Consider the following 13,294-nt stretch of genomic DNA (forward strand, 5'->3'; position numbering starts at 1 on the left):
CCTTTTCTCCCTTTCTTCTTTCCTTCCGTCCACCCTTCTTCCTTCCCTTTTCTTCCTTCTTTGCTATCCTCCTTTTCTTCTTCTTCCCTTCCTTCCTTCCTTGCCATACTTTCAGAAGGCTATATACAATAATTTGTTACTCTCTTCAGCTTGACTTCCAGATTCATCATTCAATTGAAATGACTTCTCCAAGGTTACCAGTAATTTCAATTCAAATCAAATAAACAGTCTTTTTCAGTACTTATTCTTCTTGATCATCCACTTTTGGACACTTTCTTCTCTCTAGGTATCTGTGACAGTAATTTCTACTGGTTATCGTCCTACCTATCTGACCAGTCTTTTGCTGAGTTTTCATCTGGGTCCCATCTGGTTAATTGTAGGCATACCATAAGGAGCTGTCTCAGGCCTACTTCTGTTCTCCCTTTATTCTGTTGCATTTAGTAATCTCATCACTTCCTGTGTTCTAAATTATCTTATGATAATGTTCTCAGATCTACTTACAAACTCCTAACTTCTCTGCTGACTTCCAGGCTTTCATCTTCAACTGTCTCCTGGACATTTAGAATTCAATATCTCATAGACATTTTAAACTCTATGTTATCCAAAACAATTCTTCTTTTTCTAAAAACCTTCCTTTCTTCCTAATTTTTCCTTATTAGGGTACTACTATCAGTCCCAATTACTCATACTCACAACCTAAGTGCTACCCTCAATTCCTCACTCACACCTCATATCAAAACTTTTGCTAAATTCTCTGGTTTCTAACTTTCCTAACATTGTTTTTCTATATCTCCCCTCCTCTAAGGTAGCTACCACCATGATGCTGGCCCTAACCATCTCCCCCCTGTAATATTGCAATAGCCTCCTAGATGGCCGCCCTGTTCCAAGTCTGTTTTTTTCTCCAATCCATATTTATTAGCCAAAGTGATCTTCCTAAAGCAGAGTTCTGATCATGTCATCCCCCTATTCAATTAATATCAATGTCTCCTCATTACCTCCAGGATTAAAGGTAAACAACTCTGTCCTTTAAAGTTCTTCATAATCTGAAAGATAACCCTGTCCCATCTTTCCAGTCTTCTTATATCTCACTTCCCCTGATAGACTCCACCATTAAGTGATCTGTCTTCCTTTGCTGTTCCAACACATTTGATCTATTGACTTTGCGCATTTTCATTATCTGTCTCCCATTTCTAAAATTCTGACCTTTCTTTCCTGGCTTCCTTTAGTCTCAGCTTAAATCCCACCTTCTGCAAAAAGTAGTTTTTCTTAGTGTTAATCCCTTCCATTGAGATCATCTCTAATTTATGCAATATAAATTTATCCCACATAAATCTTTATACATATTATTTCCCCAATAGATTGTGAGTTTCTTGGGGGCAAAAGCTAATTTTGCTATTCTTTAAAATACTTGGCACATAGTAGTGTGCTAAGTGTTGATTTGATTTGCTTCCTTGCCTGTTTTTGCTCATGTTGTTTCTCCTCTCTGCAAAAATCATTCCTGACTATTCTAATCCCCAAATTTCCACTTTTCACCTAGCTCTCACTCATTTAATCAATCCTTATTGTGGCAATGATGGGTCAGTCCTAGGCAAGGTAAAGAGCTTGTGCCTTACAAAAGCCCTCATCGCTAGGGGCAAATAAAGATTTTTATATATCATATAGGAACTATAGTTATAAGTTCAGAAGAAACCTTAGAAATAATTTAGCACAACTGTTTCATCTTACAGATCAGGAAACTAATGCCTAAGAGGAGTCAATGGTATATCCAAGGTCACATCAGCTGTTTCCAGCTCAAACATTGTAAGATTCTTTCTCCCAACCAGGCAGACTAACTATCCATCTGGCCAAGCCAATCTATGGGCACAGCCTTCATTCTCAGCCAAATGACTGTTTTCTTTATCCTGGTCTAACTCTGCCATCTCCTGGCCAATTCCACACAACCTTCAAATCCCTTTTTTTTGGGGGGAAGGGGAGTGTCCCTGGGAAAAACAGCTTTGTGCCCGGGGGAGATGTGGTGAAATGGGGGGGGGGGGGAGACTGGAAAAAAGTTGGACTAGATCCATCTTTAATGTTTCTTCCAACTCTGATATTCCATATTCTATGATTCTAAGTTCTCTTTATTCAACACTCTATATTCTAAGTCTCCTTCCAGTTCTGACATTTTATATTCTGAGTAAAAAAATAAATTTATTAACCAAGAGTTCGATGTGATACAAAATCCAGGAAGACCTGAATTCAAGTTCTTCTTTGAACACGTCAGCTATCGGACCTTCTAGAAGTCCTCCTTTCTCAAGCTTCTAACTACGTTCTAAATACATAGAAGATGCCAACCTCCATCAGTAGATGTTTCCTTATTCAGGACTTCTCTTTACCAGTGAAATCAAAGGTACATTTCCTATCCTTATGTGCAAAGCACTGTACTTAGCATTGACTAATTGGGCTGTCCAAAGACAGACATAGAAGTGTTCCTGTTCTCAAGGAGTTTACATTCTTCTGGAGGGTTATAACTCTTGTACTGGTGAGTATAATACAAGATGATTTGAGGGAAAGTAGGAACTGGGGGAAGGGGTCAGAAAAAACATCACATATTAAGTGGGACCCAGATCTTAAAGGAAGATAATGATTTCAGTGGGCAGAGAGAAAACATTTTGAATTCTAAGTACAGCTTGTACAATCTCATAGAGGCATGAGATGGAATGTTAAGGAAACAGCTAATAGGGCCAATTTGTCTGGAACATAAAGTTCATGAAGGGGAGTAATGGCCATAAGGCTGCAAAGGTAAATTGAATCAGACTGTGGATAAGATTCCGAGGCATGTAGGAGCTGTCTCCCCCCAGTTTGAGGATAGGAAGTTACATGTTCAGAGGAAAATCTTAAGAAGGATATTTTGACAGTTGTGTGAAGACTTGGCAAGAGGATAATCTAGGGACCGTGACCCAAATAAGAGGTGATTATCCAGCTTCCCCTGTAATATTGTACTAGCCTCCTGAAGGGCCTCCCTGTCCCAAGTCTGTCTCATCTCCAGTCCATACTTATCAGCCAAAGTGATCTTCCTAAAGCAGAGTTGATGAAAGTTGATGAGGTTAGAAAGATCTGAACATGAGTGTTGGATTTATGAGTAGAGAGGACAAATGTGAGACCGGAAGAAGTAGTAGGAGAGATCCAATAGGGAGCCATGATGTGAGGAAATCACCTAGACTTATTGATTTACTGGTGCTTTAAGGCATTAGGCTTAAAGATAGAATCTATCAGAGGAGAGGGTTAATGATTTACTAATTATCTAGCAATCCTAAATCCTTCCTCTTACTGAAGTGTCCCTCCCAAGAGTGGTGCTCTAAGTCCAGAGAACCACTAAGGACCACTAAGAGAACCCTAAGGAAGGACTCACCCTATGGGGAAATCCCTTAATACTCTCTTGAAAGACCACATTTCTTTGTCCCTGAAGGAGAGCCTTATTCGGGATAGTATTAAGACTACCTGTATAGACGATGCTGGGCATAGTTCAAGACCTAGCTGAGACAGAAAGGGAATGTCTTGACCGTTTATAGACTCGAATTAGAATCATTTGTGTTTTCTATCAGATCAAATAAAAAAACTGTTCTGTATTGTTTGGCATTTTTAACTTGGATACTTACATGGAAGGCAAAGGCCCAAAGATATGAGACAAATATTCCCTGGGGAAACCCAGCATAGGAGAATAAAGGAACCAAATTCTGATAGTCCTCAGAGAAATCTTAGGTGAAGGCTTAAGTTCAATCAATAATTATAAAAATCCTCCAGAAATGAATCCTGATGGCCACAGATCATACTAGATTTCTTCAGGCAATACAGCTGCTGCCCACATGTAGCCACTAGTAATCATAGCGCTTCGGAGCAAGTCATTAGCGTTTGATTGTCACATCCTGGATTCACACCCAAGAAAGAGAGAAAACCTTCCCCTAGTTATTGTCAAATTCACAAATTGCTGCTTCAGTACAACAAGGAATCAACCAGTCACCCGCATTTGTCCCTTCTTCCTCTGACGCTGGCTGAATGATCTTTCATTTTGGTGGCACCTGCATATTCACATCATTTTTCCACATATTTATTCACATATGTATTTGGATACTGGATCTCCCTATTTTGCTTAAACTGGGCCTGATCCCATTTTTGGGACAAAGCAGAGAAGCTTTGACCTTCTCCATTTCTGATATAGGTTGGTTTACCACCATTCCCAGAGGCAGCCTGGTAGCCTACTATTTCAGGGAGTTCCCCAATAGAATCAGTGTGTAAACCTTGATTGGATCAGCTTAACCCTACAGCCACTCAGAACATGAACTCAAGCAATCCATCAGCCTCTGTAAACAAGGATTACAGATATGTACCTCATATTCAGAACTACTCTTCTTTTTATCATATTTTACTTAAATTCAATATCACCTTTGCCAGCTTGCCCCTCCCAGTTCCCAGAAATCTTCAGGTCCAAAAGGGTAGCAAAGTACATGTTTACATCCTTTCTGGAAGCAATTCTTCAGCTACCTACTGAACACACCAGGACTTTTCAGTGGATTTCCATAACAGGTGGTCTATCATTTCCTCCAAGGACTTTTTCAGAGACTATCTGGGTGACTATTCTGTGCCCTGTGATTTGGGGGTGAGAGTCAGCTCACTGTACAAAGGTTAGACAGACTAAGAGAGACAGAGGAAAGAATGTGGCTCCATATCTAGCCCTTAAAAAAAAATCTAAGGTTCATCTATAAATTCAGCCTCTTTACTATCCCCAAATGATAATATCCTTAAGGAGACTGATTGTGGCTTTTTATTCTCTTCAAAGTTATCCTCAACATTATTTTAATATGGTCTCATCTATATAGAAATATTAGGAAGGAAGGTGGGTACCAAGATCTCTTTCTTTCTCTCTACAGTCTTTCCATTTATTCCCATATTCTCACCTAAAAGTTCTAGGCAGGTACTTCCCAGTTCTTTATCTTCATTCCTTTCTGGGTTCCACTCTTAACTCTCCAGAATTTTCCCACCAGCAGCCTTCTCACCCTGGAAGTTCCCTCTGCCCTTGCAGCCTCCTCATCCCAGCTTGCAAGCTCACCTTTATCCCTGGCCTTCTCACAATGCAAAAACACTCCGCCCCTGCAGCTCTTTCCTCTGATTGGCTGATTCCTCCCAGAGTCTCCATTTTAAGAAAAATACCCAGGTCAGTTGTAGATTCATTTTTCTCTGGACTTTGTCTAGAATATTCAGACTTTCTCCATTGTGCTCCCATGGCAAGTACCTATCTTATCTCCCTCTCCCTTTCCATCTTCCTTTTATGGACTGTCTTTCCCCATATTGGGCCCATGAAGGCAAGATTTAACTTTCTTTCTGCTTGTATTTGTATTCCCAGAGCTTGGCACACAGTATGCACTTAATAAATGCTTGTTGACTTGACTTGACCTCTTGCTAAATAAACTCTGGGCCTTCTCCCCATTCCCAGCTGTCTGTAAAGATATTTCCAGTACATCAAATTCAACATGCTTCAATCAAGTTCCCCATTGTACCCCCAACTTAATAAAAATCTAGTATACCATGGACTGTGTCGGGCAGAAGATATTAGTAGGAAGAGAAAAATGAGACAATCCTTGCCCTGTAGGGAAAAAAAACGAGGCAATCCTTGCCCTGTGGGAGCTTGCTTTCCACTGGGGGATATAAAATAAATAAAACAAGGTAATTGCAGAAGGAAGCACCTACTCTTTATCACTCATTATATCAGCCTGTGTGTGACACCATCTTTCATCAATTATTCCATGTTTGAAACCTTAGGAGTTTATTAAGCCTTTCCTCTTTCTTGGTCCCCTAGCTCTAAGCCACTGCCAAGCTTCCTCTTACACCACATCTCCTGCATCCATCCCATCACTTTTCCCACAGCCACCACTCTAATACAAGTGCTCATCCCTATCAGGTAGAAACACTGCCCTAGCCTTTTCCCAAGTCTTCCTACTTCCAATCTCTTCCCACTCCAACCTAGCCTTCATACAGCTTCCTTGTGTATAGATCCAGTTATGTTGCTCCCCAAGATCCAAACAAAATTCACATTTCTTAACTTAGCGTCCAAGATCCTCCAACTTGCCAACCTTATTCTATGTGACTCAGTTTGCCCTAATCAGACTATTTATTCAAACATACTATCGTTTAGACATACCTTGTCCTTTTTCTGCTTCTGTGATTTTGTCCCTTATGCCTACAAGGCTCTCTCTTTCTGCCTATTGTTACTCCCCTACTTTTTAAGGCCCAACTCAAATTGCACCTCCCTTTTATTCCACCATTTTGGTGACCATCTTTTCTCTGCAAACTTCATACACTTTGTTGGTTATACCACTGTAATGCACTCATCATAGAATGACAGATTTTGAGCTAAATCATTTTAGGAAAGGGTCCTGCCACGCTCCCCCTCACTCATGTCCATTTCTCCCCCTTGCTTGCTGCATTGCCACTCCCTCTCTCTCCTTTCCAAATCCCCTATTTTAAGTAGTTTTTCCATTAGCATGCAAGTTTTTGAATCTAAGAGTCTTGTTTGCTTATATTTCTCTCCCAGAAGCTTAGTACAGAGCCCAGTATGTTTTATGCTACTTTTTACTAGCTCGTCTAGACCTTTTTATAGGTCATTAGATGGAATGGGGAATGGAATGCTGAGCATGGCATCAGAAAGATCTGAATTCAAATCCAGCTTCAGACACTTAATTAGCTTTGTAACTGAAGAGCAGTGATGGAATCTGCCGAGCATCACACAGCTGCTAAGTAGCAGAGCCAGGACTTGAATTGTCCACTTGAAACTGAAACCTGGGGGCCAGAGCCAAAATGGTGAAGTAAAAGTAAGAGTTTACCTGAGTTCTTCCTAATTCCACTCCAAAGAACTTTAAAATAATGCCTCCAAAGGAATTCTAGAGGAACCCTCAAAAGGATAGGATAAACCCATTTTCCCCAAGCCGACTTAGAAGGTCAGCAAGGGTTACAGCAGCTGAGAGTGGAGTGCAGTTTAGTACAGACAGTGTCCTTTCAGAATAGCAGATGATCTTGCTCTACTTGCTCTCCTGCTGGGGAGGAGTGACTTCTGGAGCTGTAAGACCACAGACGGTAAGGGGATGGGATACCTAGTCAGGAGGAGATTATAAGGGTCCCTTTGCTAGCACTGGGTACAAGACTCTGTTGCACTGCTTACTGCAGATCTGTGTTGTGGTCCTGGGGCAAGGGAGAGCACAAGTACAACAAAGTTTGAAGCTTCAAGGAAGGGGGGACTCTGGTCACAGTTTCAAGAAAAAGCGTGCTTGTGATTACTAACAGACCAGAGCTCAGGCCATGAAAACAGTGACCACACCTCTCCCATACCACCTTGGGAGAGTTGAAAACTTACAGAGCTCCAGAACTAGCTCTGAAATCAGCTATGCCAAACAACAAACAAAAACAAAAGCAAAAAACAATTCCTGAACCTTGGCACCCCTTGCCCCCCAAGAGCAGAGCCCAACTTTACATAAAATCAAAAGTCAAGAAACAGGAAGGGAAAAAATGAACAAACAAAAGAAACCTGATCATAGAACATTTTTATAGTGTCTGGAAAGATCAAAATACAAATTTAGAAGAAGACAACAAAGTCAAAATTGCTACATCCAAAGCCCCAAAGAAAAACAAGAATTGGTCTCAGGGCCAAAAAGAATTCTTGGAAGAACTCAAATAGGCTTTTAAAAATCAAAAGACATAGAGGAACAATTAGAGAAAATTAGTGTGATGTTAGAATATCTTGAAAAAAGTTAACAGTTTGGTAATGGAGACATACACAAAAAAAAATACTGAAGAAAATAACACCTGAAAAAAAAAAAACAGAATAGGACAAATGGTAAAAGACACATAAAACTCCTTAAAAACAGAATTGACCAAATAAAAAAGGAGGTACCAAAGCTCACTGAAGAAAGTAATTCCTTAAAATTTAGAATTGGGAAAGTGGAAACTATTAACTCCATGAGACATCAAGAAGCAATAAAATTAAATAAAAAAAAAAGAAAAAATATCAGAAAATGTGCAATATCTTATTGGAAAAACAACTTATTGAATAGAGACAATTTAAGAATTATTTGGATGACTAAAAGCCCCCAAAGGAGCATAGACATTATCTTTTAAGAAATTATCAAGGAAAAGTTTCCTGTTGTTCTAGAACCAGAGAGTAAAATAGAAATGGAAACAACATACCTAAAACTTTCTAAAAGAGATCCAAAAATGAAAATTCTCAGGAATATTATAGCCACATTCCATACCTTCCATGTCAAGGAAAAAATATTGCAAGCAGTCAGAAAGGAAAAATTCAATTATCTTAGAGCCACACTCAGGATAACACTAGATTTAGCAGCTTCTACATTAAGGGATCAGAGGACTTGGAATATGATATTCCAAAGGGCAAAGGAGTAGAATTACAATCAAGAAGCAGAAGTGAGTATAATACTTCAGGGAAAAAAATGGATATTTGATGAAATAGGGGACTTTCAAGCATTCCTAAGGAATTTCAAGCATTCCAAAGAACAGAGCTGAATAGAAAAACTGATGTTGAAATATGAGACTCAATAGAAACATAAAAACGGTAAAACAAGAAATTGAAATCACAAGGAATTCAAAAAGGTTACACTATTTACATTCTTACATAGGAAGATGATGCTTGTAACTTCCAAGAACTTTGTCATTATTAGAACATTTAGAAGGAATCCATATAAATGAAGAATATAGGCGAGAGTTATCTATCATGGGATGATTTCTAAAAATAAAAATTAAATTAAGGAAAAAGAGGAATCCATTGAAAAAATAAGGAAAGGACAGTAGAATGGTGTAAGTTATCGCACATAAAAAGAGCTTTTACAATGGAGGAGAAGATGAGGTGGAGGGAGGCAATGTTTGAACCTTACTCGCATCAGAATTGACTCAAAGAAGGAATAACATTCATTCAATTAGGTATCATCTATCCTACAGAAAAGTAATAGGGAAAGGGGATAAGGAGATGGTAGTTAGAAACAAAACACTTTTGAATATGGACAGGTTAAAAGGACAGAGAAAAAGAAGGATAAATAGGGAGAAAATACAGCAGAGGAAAATACATAGTAATCATAACTGTGAGTTTTTAATGTTTCTTTGATAAAGGTTTCATTTCTCAAATATATAGAGAGCTAAGTTAAATTTGTAAGAAGACAAGTCATTCCCCAGGTGATAAATGGTCAAATAATATAAACAAGCAGACAAAGAAATCAGTTATTTATAATCATATGGGGGGGGGAGCTCTAAATCACTAATTGATTACAGAAATGCAAATTAAAACAATTCTGAGTTACCAATCCACACCTATCAGATTGGCTAATATAACAGAAAAGGAAAATGACAAATGTTGGCGGGCATTTGGGAAAATTGAGACACTAATGCATCACTGATGGAATTGTGAACTGATTCAACCACTTTGGGGAGCAAATTGGAACTATGTACAAAGGGCTACAAAACTGTGTGTGAACAAGATAAATGTGGAAATATGTTTAGAAGAATTGCACATGTTTAACCTATATTGCATTACTTGCTATCTAGGGGAGGGAAATGGGGTGAAGGGAGGGAGAAAAATTTGGAACACAAGGTTTTACAAGGGTGAATGTTGAAAACTATTTTTGCATGTGTTTTGAAAATAAAAAGTTATTGTTAAAAAAATAAAAAAAAACTGCATACTCTTTGACTCAGAAATACCACCACTAGGTCTATATCCCAAAGAAATTTTTAAAAAATAAATAAAAGAACCTATATGTACAAAAATATTTATAGCAGCTTTTTTCTTGAAAAGAATTTGAAATTGAGGGGATGCCCATTAATTAGGGAATGGTTGAACAAGTTTGTAGTGTATAATTGTGAGGGAAGATGTGATAGTGCTTTAAGAAATGACAAGCAGGATGACTTCAGAAAAAAATGGAAAATTTACATGAAGTGATGCAAAGAGAATTGAGCAGAACAAGGAAAATATGCACAGTAACAGCAATATTATATGATGACCTCTTGTAAATATCTTAGGTATTCTCAGCATTAATGACCCAAAATAATTCTAAAGCTCTCATGATGAAAAATGCTATCTACTTCCAGAGAAAGAACTGATAGAATATGAATGCATGTCAAAACATACTGTTTTTCATTTTCTATATTTTTTAATGTTTTTTTTTCTCCCCTTTGGATCTGTGTCTTTTCTCACCAACATGACTAATATGGTAATATCTTTTGCATGACTAAACTTGTATAACTTGTGTCAAATTGCTTATCATCTCAGAGAGGAAGAAGGTAATGAAGAGAAAATTGGAACGCAAAAAAAATTTTTTTAATGAATGCCAAAAAATTGCCTTTACTAGTAACTTGGGGAAAAAATAAGATACTATTTATCAGATACTCTCAGAAAAACCTGGAAATAATTACATGAACTGACGCAAAGTGAAATAGGAAGAAGAAAATATTATACACCATAACAGCAACATTGTATTATGATGATCAACTGAATAACGAAAGATATGCCTAGCAGCACATTGATTCAAGACTATTCCAAAGAACTTATGATTAAAAAATGCTATTGACCTCCAGAGAAAGAACTGATGGAATCTGAATGCAGATTGAAGCTTATTTTTAAAATATATATATTTTTTTCTTTTGGGTTCGTTTTGGGGAGAAGGTTGTGTTTTCTTTCATAACAACTAATACAGAAATATATTTTGTATGACTACATATGTTTAACCTATATCAAATTGCTCATCTTCTCAAGGGGTGAGGAAAGAGAGAGAGAAAAGTTGGAATTCAGAATTTAAAAAAAACAAATGTTAAAATTTTTTTTGCATGTAACTAAGAAAAATAAAATATTAAATTGGAAAAAAAAGAAATTGAAAAATTTCTCCATATATGGGTTGAAGTTGAACATCCTGCCTAATTACTTGAGATGTGGTTCTATACATCATTTAGATTTGGAGGGGGGAGGGGAGGAGATTCTCAATACCAATGTCTGGCATTCTGTTCTCTTTATCCTTTAGCTAGTTCATGAAAAGTTTATGGTTGATTTTAATATTCTTGTGCCCTTGCTGAAGAACAGGCACTGACCCCATAAACCCAGTTGAAGACTGGGAATTTTGATAAGTGATAGAATAAAATGTTTTCCTTCTTCAAAAAGGATGGTGGAATAAAACTGATAAAATTTGCATTTATTCACAAAACCCATAATAAAGGGGCAGCTAGAGGGTACAGTGGATAGAGCACCAGCTCTGAAGTCAGGAGGACCCAAGTTCAAATCTGATGTCAGATACTTAACATTTCCTAGATGTGTGATTCTGGGCAAGTCACTTAACCCCAATTGCCTCAGGGGGGAAAAAACAATAATAAGGGCAATAGATAGTATCTGGTCCATTCAATTATAAGCCACTGAAGAATTTTTGCTCAGTCTACTACTCTGTGACACTCTCTGACTTCTCCTTCCTCCACTCTCACCTGTCATTGCCTATATAGAAGTATCCTGATGGAAACCTCTTTTTGGCTGTCCAAAGCAGGAAAGTCTTGTTGGGATCGTACACCCACGTAGAGCCAATTCATTCTGATTATTGATCCTAGCTTCCCCAGTGAGAATCTGCTATGTCATTTCTAATTTGCAATGGAAGTATTATTAAGGGAAAACTTCCTCAAAGAATTAGCTTTTAAAATGGGTCATAAAGGATGAACAGAATCACAGGACTTTTAAAAGATGAATAAATGAAGGCCCAGAGAAGGAAAAGGCCCAGCTTTGAGGTCATACCACAAGTAATTAAGTGGCAGGGCCAGGATTTCTGTGCAACTTTTCTTATTTTAAAACCGATCTTCTTTCTAATAAACCTTCTTTCTAATAAACCACACCTGTGTGATGGAGATGGGATGGGACAGGATGGGAGTATCAGTTCATTCAGGCTTGTAGGGAATAGTGAAAGTAAGAAAATTAGGTATAAAGGGGATAAGTAATATTCCCCCCTTGCTCTTCTAGACATACTTTTGTTTCCTTCTTTATGTTTAAAAAACATTTTATTGATTTTTTTCAACATTGTCACTACGCAGGAACCCAATAATTCACCAACCCCAAGAAAAATCCTACTTTGTAACAATTAAGTATTATTGAGTACAAACAAATTAACACATTGGCCATGGGAACCACCAACTCTACAGATTTCCTTCTCAGAAACAAGGAAGGAGGCTCAGAGCAGGGAACATGACAAAAGCATTCCTACAACAGAACATCTATCTGGGAGAGAACTATGGACTATGGAGGGTCCTGAGGGAGCAAGGGGGTCAGAAATAGCTCACAAAAAGGGTAAGACTGCTCAAAGCTGGGAGACTCACTTTATCCTCATATATTTTAACTCTTTAAGAAAACTGCTGACACACAGTATAAGCTCCAGGACTTTCTGGCCACATCCTTTATCCCTACTTCTGCCCACCCTGACTTACTATCCCTTCCTATCTCTGTGATGGCTCCTGTATGCTCAGGGAACTGGGCTTCTTGGGAAACTACCTTCCCTACATCTCTAAGTCCCCCAGGGCTGGAGTCTAGCTCCTGAGGGGCCTGGGGGCAGAACAAAGGAGGTGGTATTTTAAGACCTCACGATGCAGGGCCGAGCTCCACTCAGAGTCGATATGCGCATCTGCTCTCTCTGCTCTGCTTCTCTGGCAGCTGTGTTTTTCTGGAGTTTCTGGTAAAGTTTTATTCGGCTCTCCTCCAACATTTTCCAGTGTTGTTCTTCCAAGGGAGTCTGGGGAAAATGAAAAGACAAGACCAACACTTCATCTAGAACGTGGATCCCCAACTTACTTCCCCAAAGGGAAACTTGAATGGCCCTGAAGGTACCAGAGAATATTCCTATCATAGTGGCTTTTTCATGGTCTTAGATCATGTCCTCTACTGATCCAGAACAATATTCTGGCTCCATAGATCTGGTTTTAAAGTGAAATGCCATCTATATATATCCAAGCAGGAGCCAGCTGACCTATGAGATCCCTCACAGATTGAAATTATAACTCCATGACTTTCATCTTTAAAGTTGAGTCATTATTCTGCTATTACCTACCTTGTGGGCTGCTGAGAGAAAGGTGCTTTTTTGGGGGGATAGGTTCTGGGACTCCCTTCTTTCACCCATGTTGGAAATGCATTGGCCACTCCTGGCCTGATACTACTATTGATTGATCAGCACAGAAGCTTTTGGATGCTTTATTTCCAATCTGGACCAGTTTGCCACTGTTAGGCAGCCTGCAGCTCCCACCTGTG

At 38.6% G+C, this 13,294-nt stretch overlaps 2 protein-coding genes across 4 annotated transcripts in view; both read right to left on the reverse strand.

The window, feature by feature from the left end:
- Window positions 1-5,068, reverse strand: part of RNF4 (ring finger protein 4) — an 80,252-nt gene extending 75,184 nt beyond the window's left edge. Inside the window, exon 1 of the mRNA XM_003773431.4 lies at window positions 4,932-5,068. The gene's annotated coding sequence lies outside the window, so the exon portion shown is untranslated. The remainder of the gene's footprint in view (window positions 1-4,931) is intronic.
- Window positions 1-13,294, reverse strand: part of CFAP99 (cilia and flagella associated protein 99) — a 177,524-nt gene that overhangs the window by 1,599 nt on the left and 162,631 nt on the right. For 2 of the 3 annotated variants that reach the window (XM_031942842.1, XM_031942841.1), the window contains exon 16: window positions 12,631-12,782. In XM_031942842.1, the coding sequence (XP_031798702.1) occupies window positions 12,631-12,782 (152 nt within the window). Of the gene's footprint in view, window positions 1-11,693; window positions 12,783-13,294 lie in introns of those variants that run through there. The other variant, XM_031942844.1, reaches the window with a different exon arrangement.

The sequence above is a fragment of the Sarcophilus harrisii genome, chromosome 6 (assembly GCF_902635505.1).
Source record: "Sarcophilus harrisii chromosome 6, mSarHar1.11, whole genome shotgun sequence".
Lineage (NCBI taxonomy): Eukaryota > Metazoa > Chordata > Mammalia > Dasyuromorphia > Dasyuridae > Sarcophilus > Sarcophilus harrisii.